The following is a 27,278-nucleotide window of genomic DNA, read 5'->3' as shown; positions in this document are numbered from 1 at the left end:
TAACCCAGCAGAGCCATTTAACCTTTGGGAACAGGGCAACTAGCGTATGGCAGCAGGAATCCAACCAGTGCCCTGAGTGCTGAGGCAGAGAGGAGGACAGAAAACGAGAGGCTGGAGATTGTCAAATTCAGTATCCCAGTTGGCTCTTGATTCTTGGTGAAACCATCCCTCAGCTCCTAGAGGGAGACTGTTAGATCATGAAACTAATTATCATCCTTTTCCTCTGCTCCAGGCTGCTACTAAGTTTAACCCAGGAATCACAGTCCGAGGAAATTGACTGCAATGATAAGGATTTATTTAAAGCTGTGGATGCTGCTCTGAAGAAATATAACAGCCAAAACCAAAGTAACAACCAGTTCGTACTGTACCGCATAACTGAAGCCACTAAGATGGTGAGTGAACTGTGTTTAACCTTGAAGTCACTTGGGATTTGTACTGTCACTAGGAGCCCAGGCCTCACACACACACACACACACACACACCCCACCACCACCACCACCACCACCCCGCACCATCACCACCACACCCCCCACCACCACCACCCACCACCACCACCTATCACCACCACTCCCCAACATCACCACCACCCACCACTCCCCACCACCACCACCACCCCCCCACACCACCACCCACCACCACCACCACCACCCCACACCACCACCCACCCACCACCACCACTACCCAGCACCACCCACCACCACCACCTATCACCACCACCCCCCAACATCACCACCACCCACCACTCCCCACCACCACCACCACCCCCCCACACCACCACCCACCACCACCACCACCACCCCACACCACCACCCACCACCACCACCACCACCCCACACCACCACCACCCACCACCACCACTACCCAGCACCACCACCCCACCACCACCACCACCAAAGATGTGATCATCAAAGGCAGAAGTTTACAACTTGTGGAAAGACCGATACCAGTCTCTGGCCTGGGGTGGGAGGGCAGAGTACGACTCATCCTCAGGCAGATGGGCTTCCTGATCAGAGAAGTAGAATGTAGGGTGAAATGAAACAAAAGTAAATGGAGAAATCTGAACAGGACCAACTAGAGTGGGAGAATTTAGGAATTTAGTTAGACTGCAGCAAAAGAATTCACTGGGTCTCTGGCCCTAGGCTAAAAAATATAGACCTCCAAATCTTAAATGGGAGGGGATACTTAATGGGTCATGTCTAAGAGGAGTCAGGAATGAGTTTAGTGCAATTCTACGGAATTAGACAGAAGTCTGTATGGCTGAATGTACCAGCTTTAACAGCAATGTTTGTTTTTGATATTATTGTAATGATGTACTCCAGTAGGAGATAAATCCTTGCAAGATGCATGGTTCAAAGAAATACCAATCTTTCAAGAGTATGTTTAAACAAATTTCACTATAAAAGACTACCTCTCTGGGACAGCTAAGCAATTGGTTACTTTAGCAGGAAAAAAAAAAAAAAACTAACCATGTGACAACATGGGGATAAAAGAAAATAAACACAGTGGACATGTTATTTTTTCTGAAAATAAAATTGAGCCATTTTGTTTCACAATCTAGTACAGTCATGTGAGAAATTCTGCTTCATGGTAATCTCAAGCAACAGTTTATTTGTGGTGTGGTACCCAGTAGATTGTGGTGGGTACGGTTGTAAATATACAAAAAACATTAAACTGCATTCCTTTAGAGGGTAAATTTTATGGCATGTAAATTATATCTCAATAAAGCTGTTTAAAAAAGAAAAAGTAGGAAACAAAACAAACCAAATAAAAGTACTAAAATCACCCATAATTAATGCCACCATACAGAGATAACTGTTAACATTTGTTTAAGGTTTTCTTGTTTGCTTTTTCTAATTCGTAAAAGTCACATATGTTCATTAGGGGAAAAAGGTCACTTAGAAATGTTTGCTTGAAGAAGAATGTGAAAGATAATTATAATCTCACCACTGACAGACAAACATTTTAACAGCTTGCTGTGCATCTTTCCAGACTTTTAAAAAACATAGATTTATATATAAACCAGTTTTTACAAAAATGGGCTAATACTATGCATACTGCTTTGTAACCTTTAAAACGACATTGTGAGTATGTTATAAACATTCTTTCACATAAATGTTTATGATACAAATATAAATATATTTTAAGTGAATGCTTTGCTCTCAAGTCAAAGATCAATATTCCTAACTTTACTGGAACCCACTAGAATTATTTGCTATCGGGTCAGTTGGATGAACCCTAAGTATCTTTGGCTGCTTTTCAGGTTCGCTCTGACACATTTTATTCCTTCAAGTACGAAATCAAGGAGGGGGATTGTCCTGTTCAAAGTGGCAAAACCTGGCAGGACTGTGACTACAAGGATGCTGCAGAAGCGGTAAGTGTATTGGCCATTCTTGGGCCTTCTGTTTTCTCCGTTGACTCTGCCAGATTTTTTTACTCCTGCAGAAATGATGACTACTGGTGAGCCTGTTTATGAGAAATGCAAATAAACATTCTAATGTGTAGAAAAGTCAGATGCTTTGTATCTGTGTTCTTGTATAGACAGAAAAATTATGGAGAAGCCAGCAGTTAAACATGGAGAAAGCCTTTCCATGAGAAGGGAGCTCTAGTGTCCAGTCGGAACATGTGGCTCAGACTCCAGAGAGACAACAGATGGACATTTGGGCCAAGCCGAAGGGCTGGCGAGGGGAGGGCCTGGGTGCTTCCATTGCACAACCTTGAGTGCAAATCTTGACTCTGCCTTCCATTAGCTGTGTGATAGTGGGTGAGCTGTGACCTCTCAGAACTGGCACTCTCCACTGTATATGGGAGATAATACTGACCTCATCAGGTTGTCGGAGGATGAAATTAGATGAATTATGCAAATAACTTTGATAACAATGCCTATCTTAACCAAATGCCTAACATATAGGCCTGGCACACCGTAGCCGGTTGTTTTGCTTTAATTAAGGAAGACTTCAGACAGTATCTGCCTCCGAAGCAAGCCTCGTTTTTCATGGATTGATTCCCTTCTTTTATGTCAGAACGTAAAAGATGACTGTCAAGTCATCTGCGGTTACCGAACAGCACTGAACTCCAAGTCAGGAGTCTAGGAGTTTGCAGTGCTGGTTCTCCCTTCTCAATCGTCTCATCTGCAAGGTGGGGATAAGTAGCTGCTGTGCCCTGTGCTGCCTGCTTCTAGGAGCTGTGTGGATAAAGGGAGGTGTGCTCTATCCTGATGGAATAATATCTGTCACTTAGAATCCAATGGATATGACTGAAGAATGACAAGACAAAACAAAACAAAAACAGTGTTCAACAATAACAATTAAACAACTGCCTATTGTTAAGTGCCTGCTCTGTGGTGGGCCTCTAGTAGGCAAACACAGCGTGTGTTTGCACACATACTGTTCACAACAACTCTAAGAGATAGATGTGTCCTATCTCCTACAAGATGGGTAAACTGAGACTCCGAGAGTCAACGGGACATGACATAGGTAACAGCTAGCAAGTGACAAGGCTGGAACTGAAAAACATTTTGATGCCAAGGTCCTTGCCCTTTCTATTAAACTAAAATGAAGTTTATATGAACAGTATTAACTCACTAAAGTTGAGAGGTAGATAACAGGAGTGTTTACCAGGCTGGTACTAGACCTCTGCACCCATCTTGGTTAGAAAGAAATAGCTCCAGGGCTCAGCCAGGCACAGTGGTTCACGCCTGCAATCCTAACACTTTGGGAGGCCGAGGTTATTGGATCATTTGAGGTCAGGGGTTTGAGACCAGCCTGACCAACGTAGTGAAACCCCGTCTCTACTAAAAATACAAAATTAGCTGGGCGTGGTGGCATGCACATGTAATCTCAGCTACTTGGGAGGCTGAGGCAGAAGAATCGCTTGAATCTGGGAGGCAGAGGTTGCAGTGAGCCGAGATCGCACTATTGCACTCCAGTCTGGGTAACAAGAGTGACACTCTGTCTCAAAAAATAAAAATAAAAAAGAAAAGAAAAAGAAAAAAGAAATACCTCCAGGGCTCAAAACAAAGACTCAACCTTTAAAACCTTTTTACACTGTCTTTCCTCCAACATCTTATGAATATCAGAGGCTTATGTAATCATTAGGCTATAAAAAAAAACATTTATTCTCATGTCTCAAAACTCTTTTGGATAAAATCTTCACAAGTTCTGTTTTGTTTTGTTTTTTTAAGGAAAGCCACATCTAGCAACAGTACTAGGTAGACTTTCCCATCTGAAAGATTAGGATAAATGATCTCTTTCTTTTCTTTTTAGGCCACTGGAGAATGCACGGCAACCGTGGGGAAGAGGGCGAGTATGAAATTCTCTGTGGCTACCCAGACCTGCCAGATTACTCCAGGTAGCTGGTTTATCCTCTGGCACTGCCCTGGTGGGAAATTAACCGCTTCTGTGTGCCAGGAACACAACCTTGACCAGGCTCTGCTTGCTCCCAGAGGGCGGCAGTAGTAAAGCCATTTGCACAATTAGGGAGCATTGGGTGGAGCGGCAGAGCCCGGAGGGTGGGCCAGGCTTGTGACCATCATCCCCTTAGGACTATCCCAACTCTTCCCGTGTGCTGCATTGTACCCAGTATGTGCAAGGGCTCTGCAGAAGGACCAGGAGGCACAAGACCTGCCTGCCCTCTATTGTAGGCAGCATCCCAGAGTGAGGACTGCATAGGCTTTGAGGGCAGCCCTGGCCTGGAATCTTTCAGAGCTCCTCACCTTCTTGGCTGTCCTTTTCGTTGTCTAGCAAAGGGAGGTAACAGTACTTCCCACCTCACAGGACTGTCGTGAGGCTGAAATGAGATGATATGTCTGGAGGTACAATCAACATACTAACATATTAATCATAATAACATATTAGCAACAATCAGGATAAAGATAATAGCTAACATGTATTGAGTCCTTATGTCCCAGCCATGACTCGAAGCTCCTTACATGTATTAACTTCTCCTTCTTTTTTTCTTTTACTCATACATTATATTTTACATATTTATGAGGTACATGTAAGTGTTTTTTACATGCCTTGAACATGTAATGATCAAGTCAGAGTATTTGGGGTACCCATCACCTGGAATATTTATCATGTCTATGAATTGGTGATATTTCAAGTCCTCTCTTCTAGCTACTTTGAAATATACAATATATTGTTGCTAACTATAGTCACCCTAGTCTGCTATATAACATTAGAACGTATTTCTTCTATCTAACTATAATTCAGTACCTATTTTACCAAGCTCTTCATTTCCCCCTTCTACTTCCCTGCCCTGCTCAGCCTCTGGTATCCGTCATTCTCTTCTCTCCTCTATCTCCATGTGATTAAGTGTTTTACCTTCCAAATATGAGCGAGAACAATGTGCAGTTTGTCTTTCTGTGCTTCGGTTGTTTCACTGAACAACCTCCAGTTCTGTCCATGTGGCTTTAAATGATATGATTTCATTCTTTGTTTATGGTCAAATAGTATTTCATTATGCATATATACCACATTTTCTTTTTTTTTCTTTTTGAGATGGAGTCTCGCACTGTCACCCAGGCTGGGGTACAGTGGCACGATCTTGGCTCACTGCAACCTCTGGGGTTCAAGCAATTCTCCAGCCTCAGCCTCCTGAATAGCTAGGATTATGGGCACCCGCCACCACGCCCAGATAATTTTTGTATTTTTAGTAGAGATGGGGTTTCACCATGTTGGCCAGGCCGGTCTCGAACTTCTGACCTCAGGTGATCTGCCCACCTTAGCCTCCCATACTGCTGGGATTACAGGTGTGAGCCACCGCACCTGGTCCCCCACATTTTCTTTATTCATTAACCTTTTGATGGACACTTAAGTTGATTTCATATCTTTGCTATTGTGAATACTGCTGCGACCAACCTGGGAATGGAAGTACCCCTTTGATAGACTGATTTCTTTTCGTCTGGGTAGATGCCCAGTAGCTGGACTACTGGATATATGGTATTTGGTGTTTTCATTTCTTGAGAAATCTCCACACTATTTTCCATAGTGGTTGTACTAATTTACATTCTTACCAACAGTGCATAAGCGTTCCCTTTTCTCCATACCCTCCTAGCTGTGTTTGCCGCTTACACAGCAAGCAGCGAGAGCTTGGTGGGTGAAGAAGCCCAGGCTCCCAGGGGGTCCCTCCAGGTGTGCCGCTCACTCTTCAGCTACGTTACCTTTTTATGGACTTTGCCTCTATTGACCAGTAGGTTAGGGCTATCTGTTATGAACATTACTTGGTAATTTAATACAAACTCTTTTTAATAATAGCCATTCTAATGGGTAAGATGATATCTCATCTCATAATGGTTTCGATTTGCATTTCCCTAATGCTTAGTGATATTGGGCATTTTTTCACATATCTGTTGGCCATTTGTATGTCTTCTTTTGAGAAATGCCTACTGAGATCCTTTGCCCACTTTTTAATGGGACTACTTGGTTTTTTAATTGGTGAGTTAATTAAATTCCTTGTATATGCTGGATGTTAGTCCCTTGTGGGATGAATGGTTTGCAAAAAATTTTTTTTTCTTTTGAGACAGAGTCTTGCTCTGTCTCCCAGGCTGGAGTGCAGTGGCATGATCTCGGCTCACTGCAACCTCCATCTCCTGGGTTCAAGCAATACTCCTGCCTCAGCGTCCCGTGTAGCTTTGACTACAGGCATACGCCACCACACCCGGCTAATTTTTGTATTTTTAGGAGAGATGGGGTTTCATCATGTTGGCCAGGCTGGTTTTGAACTCCTGACCTCAGGTGATCTACCCGCCTCTGCCTCCTAAAGTGCTGGTTTTACAGGAGTGAGCCACCATGCCCAGCCTCTTCTTTGTTTAGGGCAATGTATGTGAATGCTGATTGTAATCATTAATGCTGCGTTTTTGTCTGTTCTTTGTTAAGCCGAGGGCCCTGTGGTGACAGCCCAGTATAACTGCCTTGGCTGTGTGCATCCTATATCAACGCAGAGCCCAGACCTGGAGCCCATTCTGAGACACGGCGTTCAGTACTTTAACAACAATACTCAACATTCCTCCCTCTTCACGCTTAGTGAAGTAAAACGGGCCCAAAGACAGGTTTGTTCTTTAATTCTCTAGGTCACCTAGTATTACTAAAATGTGTTAGATCTTTACGTTTAAAATGTATGATTGCATGGCTGGTGGTGTTTTCATGTGACTAGCACAGGAAGCAAAGGGCTTTCTCCTTAGTCAAAGTGAGTTGGATACATGTAAAGTGAGAAAAGATGTCTAATCAGACTCCCTTCCTTTGACGTTTGATTTTAACAAATGGGTAATCGTCATTACAGGCTCTTCCTAGAGACAGTGAAAAGGAAAGTCATAGTGGCCTTAGGATTTTCAGAAAACTCTACTATCACCTAGCCATCATGAGTTAACACAGCTCCAAAATATTACATTGTGTCTACAATGGTCGGCATGGCTTTCTGGCTACCCACTAAGTTACAGTTCCCATATCAACAGAAAAAAAAAAAAGTAAATATCCATAAATCTGTTTTTTGTTTTGTTTTTTTGTTTTTTTTGTGTGTGGTTTTTTTTTTTTTTTTTTTTTTTTTTTTTGACAGTCTCACTCTGTTGCCTAGGCTGGAGCAATGGTACGATCTTGGCTCACTGTAACCTCTGCCTCCCAGGTTCAAGTGATTCTCCTGCCTCAGCCTCCCGAGGAACTGGGATTACAGGCACGCGTCACCACATCTGGCTAATTTTTGTACTTTTAGTACATGAGGGGTCACCATGTTGGCCAGGCTGGTCTCGAACTCCCAACCTCAAGTCATCCTCCCACCTCGGCCTCCCAAAGTGCTGGGATTACAGGCCTGAGCCACTGTGCTCAGCTACAAATCTTCTTAATGATTCAGTACAACCAGAATTTCTTCCTTTTTTTTTTTTTTTTGAGACAGAGTCTTGTTCTTTTGCCCAGGCTGGAGTACAGTGGTGCTATCTCAGTTCACTGCAACCTCCACCTCCCAAGTTTAAGAGATCTCCTGCCTCAGCCTCCCGAATAGCTGGGCTTACAGGCACCCGCCACCACACTCGGCTAATTTTTGTATTTTCGGTAGAGACAAGGTTTCCCCAAGTTGGCCAGGCTGGTCTTGAACTCCTGACCTCAGGTGATCCACCTGTCTCGGTCTCCCAAAGTGCTAGGATTACAGGCATGAGCCACCACGCCTGGCCCACGCAGACTTTTCTGATAGTTGACTGGGTCGCTTATATTTCAGCCTCTTATTATGAGTGATTCCCTTTGGTCAGCAACATTCTCTGCATTTAATAAACCTTACAACTTGCTTTCATGTGAGCATGCTTTACTCAATGATGTCCATATAGAGCTATCAGGGTGGGAGAGGCCCAGAGTAAAGTAGGAGAAATCTTACTACTTGGTAACCTGGGAGCCTGAGGACCCAGCAGTAAAGACCACTCCCCTCCAAAGTTTTCTTTGTCCATCTAGAAGGGCATTATTATTTTATGAAATTCAGTAAACATTTCTCTCTGCAGCCTGGCAGGGGGACCATTGTTAGGATTTACTTAAAGAAATCCATGTTCCAAACCTGGCTGAAAAATAGCAAAATATATATAAATAGCTTGTCATTTTCAGATGGCTAGTGGTGTGTGTGTGTGTGTGTGTATAGTGTATGTGTGTTTGTGTGAGAGATGTGAGTGTTAAGGTGCTCAATGTTTATTCAGCATTTTTTTGCCTAGTAATAATAATAATTTATATTTCTTGAGCACTTTTTATATTGCCACACAGTTTTCTAACCTCCTCATAACATTCATATCCCACAGCGAATAATGTTTAAACCGCCCTTTAAATATTCAATCTGAAATTGTTTCAGGTGGTGGCTGGATGGAACTTTCTAATTACCTACTCAATTGTGCAAACGAATTGTTCCAAAGAGAATTTTCTGTTCTTAACTCCAGACTGCAAGTCCCTTTGGAATGGTGTAAGTGGGCAAAAATTTAATGATAAAGTTCTTAGCATTTTGTTTACATTTTGATGGTAACTATCAAGCTGAGTGGGAAGACCGTCACGAAAATTTTAGATGACATTCAGCAATTCATATTCACATTCACTCGGGAAGCCTAAAGCTCACATCACTGGTCAAGCTGCCTTACCTACCTGGCCAAAAAATCTGCACAGCTAGCATTAAGTATTTTTTTATAACTTTATTTTATTTTATTTATTTTTTGAGACAGAGTCTCACTCTGTTCCCCATGCTGGAGTGCAGTGGTGCAATCTCGTCTCACTGCAGCCTCCACCTCCCAGGTTCAAGCTATTCTCCTGCCTCAGCCTCCCAAGTAGCTAGGACTACAGGCGCCAACCACCATGCATGGCTAATTTTTGTGTTTATAGTAGAGACAGGGTTTTACCGTGTTGGCCAGGGTGGTCTGGAACTCCTGATCTCAGGTGATCCGCCCACCTTGGTCTCCCAAAGTGCTGGAATTACAGGCGAGAGCCACCGCGCCTGGCCAGCAGTAAGTATTTACAGAGTGTAACCAGGGACGACGAATAGACAAAATGCTTGAACTGTCAAGTGTATCTTCATTATGTCTCCACACTTTCCTATTTCCTTTTCTTCCCCGTGTGCTCAATGCCCATATGGTATTCCCTTGCTCTCCCCAGGGTTATTCTTCATGTCAAACTTTCCTCTGCTTGTTTTCTCATCTTCTCTTCCCTACCTTTATCTTTAATAAACAGACCCTGAGTCTCTAGCCCTTAGTGGTCCTTCCTAGCATCATATCTTGTTATCTGAACCAAAATTATATTAAAATGGTGTCTCTCAAGGTAGTAGTAGCCAGTGAATGTTAAGATGGCTAAGACATGATATGTGCCCAGGGATGTTTGCATGTGAGCAGAAGACTGTGCTTTAGGCAAGGAATTGCTACAAGTCCTTTGATCTAGTAATTCTGCTGCTAATTCTTTTATATGGGAAATCCAGACCATAAGATGTTAATTTCAGTTGCTTTTTAATAGAAAAATATTGTAAATAAATTGTTTATGCAACATTAGAGAATGGTTAAGTAAATTACAGTATATCCATACAGAGTAAAAATACAACCCACAGAATGAGAGAAAATATTTGCAAGAGTTTAACATGATACAGCTATCAAAAATTTTTAATTTTTAGTGACATAGTGAAATGGTTACAATGTTAAGTAAAAAACAAAAAAAGTGGGATACAAAGCTATACATGCAGATTTATTTAAATATGTAAAATAAATATAAATATAAAAAGTGGTGGAAAACAAATTACGACAAAATATAGAATGTAGTTAACTTTCATTTGGAATTTTGGGTGCTTTTTCTTTTCTTTCTTTCTTTTTTTTTTTTTTTTTTTTTTTTTTTTTTGAGAAGGGGTCTTGCTCTGTCACCCAGGCTGGAGTGCAGTGGTGCAATCTCAGCTCACTGCAACCTCCACCTCCAGAGTTCAAGTGATTCTCATGCCTCAGCCTCCCTGAGTAGCTGGGATTACAGGCGCCCGCTGCCATGCCCGGCAAATTTTTGTATTTTTAGTACAGATGGGGGTTTCGCCGTGTTGGCCAGGCTGGGTTCGAACTCCTGACGTCAGGTGATCCAGCCACCTTGGCCTTCCAAAGTGCTGGTATTACAGGTGCGAGCCACCACGCCCAGCCGCTTTTTCTGATTCTTTATATTTTTTGGAACTTTTTGATACTTCCCGAGTTTTCTAATTGAGCATGCATTTATTTTATTGAGAAAAAAGTAAAAAGAACGCTATCAAGGGAGTAAAAATACAACTCACAGAATGAGAGAAAATATTTGCAAATCATGTATCTGACAAGAGTTTAACATGCAGAATATATAAAAAACCTCTTTTTGTTCACAAAATAACAAGTATTAGAAAGGGCATGGAGAAATTAGAACTTCTGTGCATTGCCAGTAGGACTGTAAAATGCTGCAACCATTATAGAAAATAATTTGGCAATTTCTGAAAAACTTAACTATAGAATTACTATATGATCCAGAAGTTGCTCTCTTAGGTATATGCCCAAAGAAATGGAAACGCATATTCAAACACATGCTTACACGTGAATATTTATAGCAGCAAAATTCATAATAGCCAGAAAGTCGAAACAACCCAAGTGTCCATCAACAGGTGAATGGATAAAGAAAATGTGCTATCAGGCCGGGCGCGGTGGCTCACGCCTGTAGTCCCAGCACTTTGGGAGGTCGAGGCGGGCGGATCACGAGGTCAGGAGATCGAGACCATTCTGGCTAACACAGTGAAACCCCGTCTCTACTAAAAATACAAAAAATTAGCCGGACATGATGGCGGGCGCCTGTAGTCCCAGCTACTCCGGAGGCTGAGGCAGGAGAATGGCGTGAACCCGGGAGGCGGAGCTTGCAGTGAGCCAAGATCGCGCCACTGCACCTCCAGCCTGGGTGACTGAGCCAGGCTCCGTCTCAAAAAAAAAAAAAAAAGAAAATGTGCTATCATATATATACACAATGAAACACTGTTCACCCTTTAAAAACAATGAAATTCTGATACATGCTACAATGTGGATGAAGCTTGAAAATATGATGTTAAGTGAAATAAGCCAGACACACACACAAAATATTGTATGATTCCACTTACATGAAACATCTAGAATAAGCAAATTCATAGAGACAGTGAGTAGATGTGAATTTGTGAGTGGAGAGGAGGAGAGAATGGGGGTGTATTGCTCAGTGGGTAGAGAATTTCTGTTTGGGGTGATGAAAACTTTTGGAAATGGTGATGGGTTGCATGACATTGTGAATGGAATTAGTGCCACTGAACTATATCCTTTACAACGGTTAAAATTGCAGATTTTATACTATACATGTTTTATCACATTTATCACACAGCACTTGGCTATGTTTGTTTATTATTCTTTTTTCTCCTCACTTCTGGGGACCTAGGCATAGGTTTTTCTATTTGTTTTTCTCCCGCTGTTTTTAAACTATGAACTCATGTCAAGTCAAAAATTAACTTAAAATGCTGTTCTGATAACATTATATGGAATTCTCATTTTTGTTATTTTGGTTGTTTTATTTTTCCTTATCCAAGAAAGACCCTAACTTTACTGGCAAGCATGTTTTTATTTCCAAGTATATCATTTTTGTTTGTTTAAACATGCTATTAATTTTTACAGATTATTTTTTCTTTTTGGTGCTGAGGTGAAAGAACATGTTCTGTATTGTTTATGCTTTGTAAAATTTATTGAATCTTTTTGTGACCTGGTGTAAAAACAATGAACAATATTTGTATGATACTGGCTGGGCACAATAGCTCATGCCTGTAATCCCAGCAGTTTGGGAGGCCGAGGTGGGTGGATCACTTGAGATCAGAAGTTCGAGACCAGCCTGGCCAACATGGCAAAACCTCATCTCTACTAAAAAAACAAAAACAAAAAAAAAGCTGGGTGTGGTTGCACACACCTGTAATCCCAGATACTTGGGAGGCTGAGGCAGGAGAATCACTTGAATCCAGGAGGCAGAGGTTGCAATGAGCCAAGATTGCACCACTGCACTCCAGCCTTGGTGACAGAGACAATATCTCAAAAAAATATATATATATATACACACACACACACAAATACATACAAATTTTATGATACTTATGAAAGTATTTTAAATCATATGTAGCATATGAAAATACCATTTAAATAAATCTTTATTAAGTTATTCAAATCTTCTATGGTCTTATTATTTTTTCTCTTACCCTTTCTTAGATTTGTAATTGCATACTAAATTTCCCCACCATAATTATTTCTATCCACTTCTCTTCACATGTGTAATTTTATCTACTTTATGTATTTTGATTCCATGCCTTCCGGTCCATGCTTTTGAAAAATAAAATTATCATTTTTGCTACCTTTATGAGTGTTTTCGTTATCATGAATTTTACTTTGTCCAATATTACTAATACTCTAGTTCCTGCTATGTTTATATTTGTCCCATGTAGCTTTGTTCATCTTTTATTTTTAAGCTCTATACATTGTTTCTATTATAAGATGATTCTTGAAACCGTAATACATTGATTTGGTGTTTTAACAGTCTGAAAGTCTTACCTTCTTTTTTTAGAAATTTACCTTTTTACTTACATGGCTGTTATGTCTATACTAGATCTTCTTATTATCTTATTTCCTGCTTTCCATGTGCTTGTGTATATGCATGTATTTGTTGATGCTATTGATACTAATGCCGAACTGTATTTTAGTATCTCTTTCGCAGTAAGACTATGTTTTGTTTCTTTCTTTCTTTGCTACGCAATGATTTGGAAAGTACACATCCCTGTTTTTCAATTTTACTAGTTGTTTGCTTTAAAGGCTCTAAAAAATGTTTTTAACTGAGCACTTATATGCTTTTTAAAAACCAGGATACCGGTGAATGTACAGATAATGCATACGTCGATACTCAGCTACAAATTGCTTCCTTCTCACAGAAGTGTGACATTTATCCAGGTAAGGAGTAACACACGTCGGCACCACAATAGAGGAATAGCGGTCCCAGACAACTAGCTGGGTCTTTTCCTGTAAGTTGTGTTTTAGTTCCCATGATATACTCCAAAGTCTGTGTAACCTGCAGACACAGATGCACCCCTTGATGAGAACACTGGACCCCTTCCCTGCCCAGTTGTGCTGCAGCTCAGACTGTTCTGCAAGTGGCCAGAACGGGTTATGAAGATAGAAGGGAAATTTGTGACTCCTGGGTAAAGTTGGCCTTTGGGTACAATGCCAACTGGTCTCTCTTCTCTACAAGTTGTCCTTAAGTCAGATGTTGTAAGTTGGAGAGACCTGTATTTTATTTCTTAGCACTCAGAATAAAACCCTTTCAATTAAGGGTTTTTTTTCCCTGCATGTTATAATGGGAGGAAATGGAGATAGTGTTGAGTTTGTGGTCAGGTCAGTGTTTCTGATAACAAGGGTGTGTTTTTCTTATACTTGGAAAACACTTGTATGTGTTCCACCATGAGTAGTCTGAAGCTGCCTGTTCACCAGAACCACAGCACTTAAATTTTTCTCATGAGAGTCACTCCTTTAAATTAAGCATTGCTTTTTACGGTTTCCATCAAAAATGCAAAAATTCAGGAAAAGTGTAGCATTTTGATTGAGTTACTCGCACCTTCCTATTGAAAATGTTTCCCTAAATACACTGTGCTCTGAGGAGGGGAAAAGAAGAGAGGCAGGACGTGAAAGTCAGACAGACAACCTTCACCCACTCACTACTGGGCCTGGGCTCCCATGTGGCCCTTTATACATGTGGATGCTGGTTCTTGTGCAGGAGGGATGCTAGGCCAGGCTGCTACTTCAGTGTACATGCTGACTTAAAACCTGATCCTTTCAGGGGAGGATTTTGTACAACCACCTTCCAAGATTTGCGTGGGCTGCCCCAGAGATATACCCACCAACAGCCCAGAGCTGGAGGAGACACTGACTCACACCATCACAAAGCTTAATGCGGAGAATAACGCAACTTTCTATTTCAAGATTGACAATGTGAAAAAAGCAAGAGTACAGGTTTGTAAATTATGCTACAAAAGCAGTAACACTATAGTCTATGTGCAAATTGCTTACTAATTTTGCCACTGATCTTGGCTCTGGATTAGGAAATGATACATTTGATAATGTGATTTGGTGCATTAGATTTAATTAAGTGCCAGTCTCCCTGTATGCTTGATCCTGGGCAAGTGTTTTACAACATTCTCTCTGTTTTCTATATGTGAAGGACTGAGGTGAGGATCAAATAAGTTAATATATGTCATATTACTTTTTCAAACTGTAAAACGCTATATAAATTCAATAGCGGCTGGGCGCGGTGGCTCACACCTGTAATACCAGCACTTTGGGAGGTCGAGGCGGGTGGATCACAAGGTCAAGAGATCGAGACCGTCCTGGCCAACATGGTGAAACCCTGTCTCTACTAAAAATACAAAAATTAGCTGGGCGTGGTGGTGTGCACCTATAGTCCCAGCTACTCAGGAGGCTGAGGCAGGAGAATCGTTTGAACCTGGGAGGCAGAGGTTTCAGTGAGCCAAGATTGCACCACTGCACTGCAGCCTGGCAACACAGTGAGACTCTGTCTAAATAAATAAATAAATACAATAGCAACAGTGATACAATTAATAAAATTCAGGGCTAGGGCCAGCAAGACTTACTCTATGTCTTTCTAGACTCATCTCTCATTATAATACCACATAATGCCTTGGGCTCGGCCACATCAGGCAATCTATCGCTGCCCAGGCTCCAAACTCTCTTGCCTCCATGTCTTTCACCCACTGTTCTCTCTGCCTGGGATCCCGCTCTCCTGCAAATGTACCCTCTGGGGATTCATCTTCCTTTCATGCCCTGTCAAAAGAAGATTGACAGGAGTGTCTCCTGGGAGTCAGGAGACTCAGTTCCACCATAGCATCTGCCACTCACATGCCAGATCACTCTGGGTGGTCATTCAAATGTTCTAAGCCTTTGTGGCCCCATTTGTAAAATAAGTAACTATATTAGAAGAGACTACATTTGCCGGGCATAGTGGCTCATGCCTGTAATCCCAGCACTCTGGGAGGCCGAGGTAGGCAAATCACCTGAGGTCAGGTGAATTCGAGACCAACCTGACCGTGGAGAAACCTCGTCTCTACTAAAAATACAAAACTAGCCGGGCATGGTGATGCATGCCTTAATCTCAGCTACTCGGGAGGCTAAGGCAAGAGAATCACTTGAATCCGGGAGGTGGAGGTTGCAATGAGCTGAGATTGCGCCATTGCTCTCCAGCCTGGGCAACAAGAGCAAAACTCCGTCTCAAAAAAAGAGAAGAGCCTACATTTCTAGCAACTCCAATAATCTCTAACTGATATGATTATGGACATATCCCTGTTTTGGGGACCCAAAATTGGCTTCCCTAAATACAAGCTAAAGAAAAATAATCAAAATAGAACCAAATTGTTACAGCAAGCCAACATAATCCTCATAATCTGGTGAAAAAATTCTCACTAAAAAGTTCATGCTTTTGGCTCAGAATTGAATTTCTAGGAATCTAAAATAGGAGTCTTTATATACAATGATATTCACTGCAGTTTTAAGTATAACAGCAAAAATAGTAAACTGTCAAAATGATTAATATGAGAATGATTAGATCATGCCTGGCATATCTTCAGAATAGAGTGTTAAGCAGCAATTTAAAAGTATCTTTGTGAGGAGCTCTTGATATGGGGAATGTCTTGTGTTACAATATTCAATAAAAAAAGGAGTCATAAAATTGAATATACACGATGTTATCAGTTGTGTTATTTTAAAGGACAGAAAATAATGTTAAAAAAAAAGGTGGCTCACGCCTGTAATCCCAACACTTTGGGAGGCCGAAGTGGGTGGGTTGCTTGAGGTCAGGAGTTTGAGACCAGCCTGGGCAACATGGTGCAACTCCATCTACACTATTAGGTTGGTGCAAAAGTAGTTGTGGTTTTTGCCAAAGTAATGGCAAAATCACAATTACTTTTGCATCAACCTAATAAAAATTCCAAAATTAGCAGGGTGTGATGGTACACACCTGCAATCCCAGCTACTCAGGAGGCTAAGGCACAAGAATGGCTTGGACCCGGAAGGCGGAGGTTGCAGTGGGTCGAGATCATGCCACTGCACTTCAGCCTGGGCGACAGAGTCAGACTCCGTCTGGAAACAAACAAAAAAACAAATGTCTCATAGTCATAGGGGAGATTTTTAGATAATGGAATAACAGGCTACTTTAAACTTTCTAATTTTCTGTGTTACTTTTGTAACTGAAAAAAGTAAACAAACTAGATTAAAGTAAATCAATACTGACACTTTGATCTCTCTGCTACTTGAGCACTGGTTTCTATCCCAGACACGACCACCCTCTCTCTCTGATTTCATTGCCACATGGCCACGTTAGGTTTACTTGAAAGGAATGCCAATCTATGCTATTCATGCTCTTGTCAGCTTTTAATTCTCACTTTATATTTTTGCTTTTTTGTGAAATTCTTTTTTTGTTTTTCTCATTGTTGTTTTTTAAGAGAGACAGGGGCCAGACGTGGTAGCTCATGCCTGTGATCCCAGTACTTTGGGAGGTCAAGACAGGAGGATCACTTGAGCCCAGGAGCGAGACCAGCCTAAGCAACATAGCAAGACCCTGTCTCTACAAGAAAAGAATTAAAGGCCAGACGTAGTGGCTCATGCCTGTAATCCCAGCACTTTGGGAGGCCAAGGCAGGTGGATCACCTGAGATCAGGAGTTCAAGACCAGCCTGACCAACATGATAAAAAACTATCTCTACTAAAAATACAAAAATCAGCTGGGCATGGTGGTGGGTGCCTATAATCCCAGCTACTCAGGAGGCTGAGGCAGGAGAATCACTTGAACTCGAGAAGCGGAGGTGAAGTGAGCCGAGATCACACCATTGCACTCTAGCCTGGGTGACAAGAGTGAAACTCCATCTCAAAAAATAATTAAAAAAAAAAGAATTAAAAAATTAGCTGGGTATGGTGGCATGTGCCTGTAGTCCCAACTACTTTGGGAAGCTGAAGTGGGAGGATTGCTTGAGACTGGGAGGTCAAGACTGCAGTGAGCTGTGATCATGCCACTGCACTCCAGCCTAGGTGACAGAGCAAGACCCTTTGGGCAACAGGGCAAACAAAAAAAGAGAGAGAGTGTGAGAGAGAGATGGGGGTCTCACTGTGATGCCCAGGCTGGACTCGAACTCCTGGGAGCAAGCAATGTGCCCATCTCAACCTCCCAAGTAGCTAGGATTACAGGCGCACACCACTGCTCCCAGCTCCCTTATTCTCTATTCTGAATGTTGTAGGAATAGGCCACCACGTGTTGTATGTCAGAGGTTTGCCATCAAAAACAGAACCACTCATTCTCAAGCATGAATATCTAGTCTTCTTAGTAGTTACAGTTTTTTCTGTAGATTAACAAATCAACATTCTAGTATGTGTGTGTGTCTACATTAAGGATGCCAGGAAGACACAAAGAGGTAACCCATCAGTTAGTTGCCAAGTGAATCTGAATATTGTGAGAATTTCAAACTTACTTTAGAGAGATGAATCTTAACTGATTTTTGCATTTAAAGAGAGCAATTTGGCTGCTTGGACATAGTCACCCAAGGCAGCCTTGGTGGAAGCAGCCAATTGACTGGAAATCAATTAAACATATGATGAATTTGCTAAAAGCTAGTCTCCAAATGACCAATTTGCCAAATTGCTAAATATATATTTTATAGTTTTAATCTTGCCCTGGGTTTGCACATTTAGTCCTGTTTGGATGCATGTTGATTCCATGTTGGGTTCACATTTCAGATACCAAACACTTTCTGAATCTTCCATTTTCACACGTTAGTGATTGCAGTTTCATATACGTTTTATTTTGCCCTGCCACCACTGCTGCTATCCCCAAGGCTGTTGATGCTCCTGTCTGCCTCTGCGGAGATGAATAAACTTCCAAGATCTATGTGTGCACATGGAGAAATTTTTCCTTTGACAAAGTCCTAGAAATGTCAAAGAATACGTATATATCTAAGACTTGATGCAAATTGCCAAAATCACTAAATATTTGCAATGATGCCAATTTACACTCACATCACCTGGGTATAAGACACCAGTTGAGGCCAGGTGTGGTAGCTCACGCCTGTAATCCCAGCACTTTCGGGGGCAGAGGCGGGTGGATCACCTGAGGTCAGGAGTTTGGGACCAGTCTGGCCAACATTCTACAAAAAATACATTCTACATTCTACAAAAAATACAAAAATTAGCTGGTCATGGTGCTACTTGCCTGTAATCTCAGCTACTTGCGGGGGTTGAGGCAGGAGAATCACCTGAACTCAGGAGGCGGAGGTTGCAGTGAGCCAAGATGGTGTCACCGCACTCCAGCCTGGATGACAGAGTGAGACTCCGTCTCAAAAAATAAAAGCAAAAAGACACCATTTGAGGTTCTTAATTTAAATTCTCTTCCTACCAGCAGTGACTGAGGCTGCTTGATTCCTATGCCTGGCCAATGCCACGTATCATCAATTTTTGTTTTCATCTTTGCCTGCATGGAAGGCTAACAATGATGTCTCATTGCTTTTTTAATGTGCATGTTTTTGTTTATTAATGAAGTTAAACTTTTTTTCTGGCTTAATGACCATTTTAACTTCTTCTCTGAAATACCTGCTCATGGTTTTTGTCCATTTTTTAGTGTTGGGCTTTATATGCATACAGATATTGATTCTATATCATAGTTTTCCCAGCTTGCCTTTCTATTTTGCTTATTGTGATTTTTCAGAAGCGGTTCTCATTTTTCTCTAGTCAAGTTTTAATATTTTCCCCTTCCTTTAGATTTCTTTCCTCTGCTTTTCATCTAAGAAAGGTCTTCCTCATACTGAGTTTTGGTGAATATTTATTTATTTGTTTTAGTTTAGTTGTGTTTTTGTTGTTTGTTTGTTTTTGTTTTGTTTTGTTTCCCGAAACAGAGTCTCACTCTGTCACCCAGGCTGGAGTATAGTGGCACAATCTTGGCTCACCGTAACCTCTGCCACCCAGGTTCAAGCAATTCTCCTGCCTCAGCCTCCCAAGTAGCCGGGATTACAGATGCCTGCCACCATGCCTGGCTAAGTTTTAGTATTTTTAGTAGAGACAGGGATTCACTATATGTTGGCCAGGATGGTCTCAAACCCCTGACCTCAGGTGATCTACACACCTCAGGCCCCCAAGGTGCTTGGGATTACAGGCAGGAGTCACTGTTTAAATACTACAATTTAATACTAAATAATTTGGTTGAGAAATTGGGCCACAAAATATTTAATGGAAGATAGCATTGAGTAGTGATTAAAACTGTTGCTAGAGATTAAAATAATTTTTTTTCTTTTTGAGAAGGAGTCTCACTCTGTCACCCAGGTTGGAGTGCAGTGGCATGATCTCGGCTTACCGCAACCTCCGCCTCCTGGGTTCCAGTAACTCCCCTGCCTCAGCCTGTCAAATAGCTGGGATTACAGGTGTGCACCACGATGCCCATCTAATTTTCATATTTTTAGTAGAGGTGGGGTTTCACCATGTTGGTCAGGCTGGTCTTGAACAGCCTGCTTTAAGTGATCCACCTGCCTCAGCCTCCCAAAGTGCTGGAATTACAGGCACGAACCACCACGCCCAGCCTAAAATAATTTCTTAATATTAAAAATAGTAAGAGAACAATAAAAACCCCAAATAATTTTTCTAATTACAAAATTTAATCCACATAATTTCTATAATAGTACTAACTCAGTATTTCACCAATTCAAGATTTGGCAGGACAATAAGGCATGTTTAAAAACATTTTAAGTTTTTCTTCCTATTCCTGTTCGATTCTTAGATATTACAACTTGAGCCCTTGAATTACTAGTGAATTTAACAGCTGTTGGACAATAAAACTCAAATAAATACATAAATAAATAAAGATTATAGGCCAGGCATGGTGGCTCATGCCTGTAATCCCAGCACTTTGGGAGGCCGAGGCGGGTGGATCACCTGAGCTCGGGAGTTCGAGACCAGCCTGACCAACATGGAGAAACCCCATCTCTACTAAAAATACAAAATTAGCCAGGCGTGGTGGCAGGCAACTATAATCCCAGCTACTCAGGAGGCTGAGGCAGGAGAATTTCTTGAATCCAGGAGGTAGCGGTTGCGGTGAGCCAAGATCATGCCACTGCACTCCAGCCTGGGCAACAAGAGCCAAACTGTCTCAAAAAAAGAAAAAAAAAATTATAGCTTGCTTATTTCTTCCCCCATTTAGAAAAGGAAATGGGAGCAACCGACAGCCAAATATTTTAAATATGCATGCCAAGATTTAATGCCAAACATTTGTACTTTTTTTATGTAACTCTCTAAGTTGGTCAATTAAAATTTCAAGATTCTCCCTTAAAATTTCTTGAAGATAAATGATTTATTATGCAAATATTTTTAAGTGTTTACTTTGTACTAATTAATTTTTCAGGTGGTGGCTGGCAAGAAATATTTTATTGACTTTGTGGCCAGGGAAACCACATGTTCCAAGGAAAGTAATGAAGAGTTGACCGAAAGCTGTGAGACCAAAAAACTTGGTGTGAGTAGTCATGCACCTGTCTACTTTTTCACTGGAAGCCTATTGGATGTTTTTGAATCATTTGTTCAAGTATCTCATAAATAACACTGTCTCTCTTTTGACTTCTGTTTTTATGGATAGCAAAGCCTAGATTGCAATGCTGAAGTTTATGTGGTACCCTGGGAGAAGAAAATTTACCCTACTGTCAACTGTCAACCACTGGGAATGGTATGATTCTAATTACAGTCAGCGTGGGGGCGGTTCTGCTCATTCTGAAAATCCATATTTGGGGGTTGAAAATGAACTGTTACTGAAATGAATTGGGGAGCTATCTTTTTAAATGGGGAGTAACTCTCACATTTCTGTGCTGACATCTGTTTAATGGCGAGAAAGGAGAGTAACAATCCTCCTGATCACTTCTCACACATTGTCAGTGTCTCAGTGAAGCTTCTATAGACTCTCTCCGAGTGCATTGCAGTCCTGCTGTGAGGGAGCATCATTGGCTATGCCAGGTGTACCTGAGGCCAGATACAGCACTCCACTGCATTCTGCTGACATGCAAGGACCATGCGAAAAATGCATGGCCAGGAGCGGTGGCTCATTCCTGTAATCCCAGCACTTTGGGAGGCCAAGGCAGGCAGATCACCTGAGGTCAGGAGTTCAAGACTAACCTGGCCAACATGGTGAAAACCCTGTCTCTACTAAAACTACAAAAATTAGCCGGGTGTGGTGGCGCACGCATGTAATCCCAGCTACTCGGGAGGCTGAGGCAGGAGAATCTCTTGAACCCAGGAGGTGGAGGTTGCAGTGAGCCGAGATCCTGCCACTGCACTCCAGCCTGGGCAACAAAGAGCGAAACTGTGTCTTCAAAGAAAAAAAAGAAAGAAAGAAAAGAAAAGAAAAGAAAAGAAAAGAAAAATTCAGACTTGCAAACCCCACTTCACAGCTACTGAATTTTAACGAGATCCCCGGGGGATTCATATGCATGAATCAAGTTTGAGAAGCATTCTTGATGTCATTTTTCTATTTTAAGTCTTAAAAGAACTCTGGGACATAGTAACACTTTCCTTATTGTCAAGGATGAGACACTAAAAATTAGAAAGACTCTGAGGTCCTGAGTGAATAATGACATTATCAAATGCTTCCTCTGTCCCAGGCACTATACTGAAGGCTTCACCTACATTTTCCAGTCCTCCTTATAACTCTGTGAGGCAGGTGCTGCTATTATTTCTATTTTACAGAAGACAAAAGTGAAGCTGGTGGCACTTGGATTCAAATCTTGGTCAATTCAGAGTCTACCCTTTTCATCACGATGCTGATTACCAGTAGGGTCTGGCTTGACTGCAATGACCATGTTCTTTGCATCACCAAACACTGCCTCCAATTAACACATCCTCACAGGTAGCAAAAGTGTAGGTAGAATCAATCCACAAATCAACTTCTTTGATGCAAGTTGCCTCTTCTCCCTCTCTTCTGATTTGGTCTTTTGTTGTGCATAAGTATGTAGATAGTCTAACACAAACATTGTACTAAGGCTGCATTTCAAGTTTGCAAATATGTCTCAGTGTACTTCAGTACAACAAAGTGATCATGGATACATGCTCCCCATATATTCAGTTCATAAAGCCACTTAGGGCCTTTTAGGATAAAAGCAGTGATGGTGGTAATAACAGTAGTATCACCAATTAAATACTGTGCTTGCATAAACATAGGCCTAGAAGATACCCTAGAGATGGCCGGGCGTCATGGCTCACGCCTGTAATCCCAGCACTTTAGGCAGGCGGATCACGAGGTCAGGAGATTGAGACCATCCTGGCTAACACGGTGAAACCCCGTCTCCACTAAAAACTACAAAAAAATTAGCCGGGCGTGGTGGTGGGCACCTGTAGTCCCAGCTCCTCGGGAGGCTGAGGCAGGAGAATGGCGTGAACCCGGGAGGCGGAGCTTGCAGTGAGCCAAGATTGCGCCACTGCACTCCAGCCTGGGCAACAGAGTGAGACTCCATCTCAAAAAAAAAAATAAAAAGAAGAAGATACCCTAGAGATTAGCTAGCTTAACCACCCAGTTTTTCCAGATGAAGAAAAAATGCTCAGCTTATTTTACAGTGTTTTTTGTTGTTTGGTTTTTGTTTGTTTGGTTGGTTTGGTTTGTCTTGGGTTTTTTTTTTTTTTTTGATAGAGTCACTGTCATCTAGGCTGGAGTGCAGTGGTACCATCTCAGCCCACCGCAACCTCCACGTACTGGGTTCAAGTGATTCTCCTACCTCAACCTCCTGAGTAGCTGGGATTACAGGCATGTGCCACCACACCCAGCTAATTTTTGTATTTTTAGTAGAGTTGGGGTTTCACTATGTTGGCCAGGCTGGTCTCAAACTCCTGACCTCAAGTGATCTGCCCGCCTTGGCCTCCCAAAGTGCTTAGATTACAGGCGTGAGCCACTGTGCCTGGCCATTTTACAGTATTATTAAGAACAATAATCAATGTCCACAAATTTTAAGGTCAATCAAAAGACAAAAAAATATTATTCATCCTTTCTGGAATATTAATACAGTATTTAAACTCTGGAAAACACCTCCCCCATTGTAAACTAAGATAGCACTGCCAGGCCGGGCACGGTGGCTCAAGCCTGTAATCCCAGCACTTTGGGAGGCCGAGACGGGCGGATCACGAGGTCAGGAGATCGAGACCATCCTGGCTGACACGGTGAAACCCCGTCTCTACTAAAAAAAATACAAAAACTTAGCCGGGCGAGGTGGTGGGCGCCTGTAGTCCCAGCTACTCGGGAGGCTGAGGCAGGAGAATGGCGTAAATCCGGGAGGTGGAGCTTGCAGTGAGCTGAGATCTGGCCAATGCACTCCAGCCTGGGCGACAGAGCGAGACTCCATCTCAAAAAAAAAAAAAAAAAAAAAAAGATAGCACTGCCAGATCTCAGTGTTTCTTTCCTTCATTGATAGCATGATTTTTGCAGTAATACTTTCATCTTAATATTTTCTGTTTAGATCTCATTGATGAAAAGGCCTCCAGGTTTTTCACCTTTCCGATCAACACAAGTAGGGGAAATAAAAGAAGAAACAACTGTAAGTCCACCCCACACTTCCATGGCACCTGCACAAGATGAAGAGCGGGAGTCAGGAAAAGAACAAGGGCGTACTCATAGACATGACTGGGGCCATGAAAAACAAAGAAAATGTAATCTCGGCCATGGCCATAAACATGAATGTGACCAAGGGCATGGGCATCAAAGGGGACATGGCCTCGGCCGTGGACACCAACAACAGCATGGTCTTGGTCATGGACATAAGTTCAAACTTGATGATGATCTTGAACACCAAGGGGGCCATGTCCTTGACCATGGACATAAGCATAAGCATGGTCATGGCCATGGAAAACATAAAAATAAAGGCAAAAAGAATGGAAAGCACAATGGTTGGAAAACAGAGCATTTGGCAAGCTCTTCTGAAGACAGTACTACACCTTCTGCACAGATACAAGAGAAGACAGAAGGGCCAACACCCATCCCTTCCCTAGCCCAGCCAGGTGTAGCAGATACCTTTTCTGACTTTCAGGACTCTGATCTCATTGTAACTATGATGCCTCCTATACCACCAACTCCCACAGAGAGTGATGACGATTGGATCCCTGACATCCAGATAGAACCAAATGGGCTTTCATTTAACCCAATATCAGATTTTCCAGACACAACCTCCCCCAAATGTCCTGGACGCCCCTGGAAGTCAGTTAGTGAAAATAACCCAACCACAAAAATGAAAGAATCTTATGATTTCAATCTTGCTGATGCCCTTTATTAATGTATGCAGCTATGGGTATTTCTTTAATACTTTATTAAAGTATCAATATCCCTCTCTCCATTGTCCAAATGAAAATATCCTGATATAATGCACCAAAAACTGTGCAGCTTCAGAGCAATCTAAAGAGAAGTGGTGAGACTCTCGGTGGAGACACCATCAGTCTCCATGGACTGCATAAAATTGTATGCCACAGTTCTGAATCTTTTCTGAATCTTCTCCCCAAGTTTTCTAAACTAGCACAGTAAATGAACAAACTAATGTGCCTTATGGCCCGCTGCAGTTGGCTTCTCTGATAACAATTATGTACCTTGCAACATATGTCATGAATTTTCATATGAAGATTCTTGACATTCTTAATAAACTGTGGCACCTGGTCTTTGAATGTGTGTGAAAATAAGGGAAGTCAAGAGATTAAATGGTGAACTTATTAATGCAATAGAAATAAGAAAAGCTTCCAGATGTCAAAGAGAAGTGACAAGAAAGAAAGACAGGTTGGCCAAAGGGAGAAAAGGGGGGACATCAATTAATTGACTTTCTGTTCCCAAAATGGGCTAGTTATATCAAATAAGTACTCCCACTTCCCTTTCTGAGTGAGAGTGTTTCTCACAAGTCAGTAACTTCTGTTTACTCATTAACTACACTTTGCAACAGGCTTTCATAGAGGAGTATTCTGTTTATTTTTGCTGAACCTAGATTGAGTAATTCTTAGTTTACAGAAGCTCCGAGCTTAATGATAAGGATGAAAAGCAGAGGGAGCAACACAGAAGCAGGCTTGCTAAGAAAACTTTTTAAATAATTGACAAGGGAATATCATGGAATGTGATGCAAAGTTTGTTCAGAACTTTTATGAGGAAATTATTCTCTAGTCTCACTTTATAATCTTTTTGCTATGACTTTGAAGACCACTGACTTTTGAGAAAGAGAATAATAGGATTATCTTTCATTGCCTTATACTGCAAAGAAGGTATATGCTTTATAACCAATGTTGTCTTTTTGCCTAGAGAAACAAGATATGGCTTTAAATAGCTACAATCATCTTTGGATGTATATGTCACTGCTGCTTCAACTTTTTGGATGCATTTGAACCTCTGAGTTTGTCTTTCATTTTAAATATTGTCTGTTCTTTTAAATAAACAACCACAGATGTCAGGAAAAAGTCTTACCTTGTCAACTGGTTGCTCCACTTTTTAAAAAAGATTGAATGATAACATCAGATTAACTGCATTTTACTATACTTACAGAGTCACCTAAGGTCCTGCGAGTACAAGGGTCGACCCCCAAAGGCAGGGGCAGAGCCAGCATCTGAGAGGGAGGTCTCTTGACCAATGGGCAGAATCTTCACTCCAGGCACATAGCCCCAACCACCTCTGCCAGCAACCTTGAGAGGAAGGACAAGAAGAAAGATGGGATAGAATTTAAATAGAGAAGAATGCCATTTTATCACTCTGCCTCTGGGTGAAATAAAGATCAGTCTTGATGTTCTTACTCCTGGTTAATTCACAGTGGTCTCCTTTCGGCCATACCCATCCTGCAGCAAATTCCAGCTGGTCAGAGAGTCAGTGCTGTGGCTCTGCCATGGAGGTTCATAACCCAACACTGGAACATTCTCTAACCAAGGCAGAAGTGCTTTGGCAGGACTTCCTTTTAGCACCATGGGTGCTAAAAGAAGAGTTAGTAGGTCATGCTACTAATCTAAGGACTCTCTCTACCTTCTCTTCTTCCTCTTTATCCAGATTTCCAAGCCTTAGCTAAGAGTAATTTGGCTTGTTTAGTATTGTTTTCTTATAGTCCAGTTAATTACCAAAAATAATTTTTAAAATCATCTCTGTTAATATGATGTCTACCAACTTCTCATTATCAGAAAATACCTAACCTCCAAAGAAATTTGAAATTATCTTTCTGATCCAGGTAAAGAAGCAAATAGAAAATCAATAAAATAAAAAGTGACAGACATTTTAAATTTTCTGTAATAAAAACATTTATTGGGCTGGGCATGGTCGCTCACGCGTGTAATCCCAGCACTTTGGGAGGCCAAAGTGGGGGGATGACCCGGGGTCAGGAGTTTGAGACCAGCCTGGCCACATGGCAAAACCCCATGTCTAATAAAAATACAAAATTAGCCGGGCGTGGTGGCACATGTCTGTAATCCAAGCTACTCCAGAGGCTGAAGCAGGAGAATCACTTTAGCCTGAGAGGCAGAGGTTGCACTTGCAGAAGTTGAACTACTGCACTCCACCTGGGTGACAAAATGAAACAAAACTCAGGCTCAAAAAAAAAGGAAAAAAAAAAAAACACATTTATTGAACATCTATTACAGCCATTTGCTGTGCTAGATAATTTACTTTTGGCATATAACTTAATCCTCACAACCACTCTAAGGCCCTCGTGGTCATCATTCTTTTACAAGGAAACTGTAGTTCACAGTGCCCGGCCCAGGGTCACATAGTTAATAAGTGACAGGGCTGGCAT

At 41.7% G+C, this 27,278-nt stretch overlaps 1 protein-coding gene across 1 annotated transcript; it reads left to right on the top strand.

The window, feature by feature from the left end:
* Positions 1–24,865, top strand: LOC105470991 (kininogen 1). The gene is made up of 10 exons (XM_071090683.1): positions 1–392; positions 2,261–2,371; positions 4,263–4,347; positions 6,876–7,048; positions 8,815–8,922; positions 13,342–13,426; positions 14,310–14,482; positions 20,915–21,022; positions 21,143–21,229; positions 24,000–24,865. Exons 1-10 carry the CDS (start codon positions 198–200, stop codon positions 24,807–24,809), a joined length of 1,935 nt encoding a protein of 644 aa, XP_070946784.1. The 5' UTR covers positions 1–197; the 3' UTR covers positions 24,810–24,865.
* The last annotated feature ends 2,413 nt before the right edge of the window (positions 24,866–27,278 follow it).

Source organism: Macaca nemestrina, chromosome 2, assembly GCF_043159975.1.
Source record: "Macaca nemestrina isolate mMacNem1 chromosome 2, mMacNem.hap1, whole genome shotgun sequence".
Classification (NCBI taxonomy): Eukaryota; Metazoa; Chordata; class Mammalia; order Primates; family Cercopithecidae; genus Macaca; species Macaca nemestrina.
This window is presented reverse-complemented; position numbering and strand designations above follow the sequence as displayed.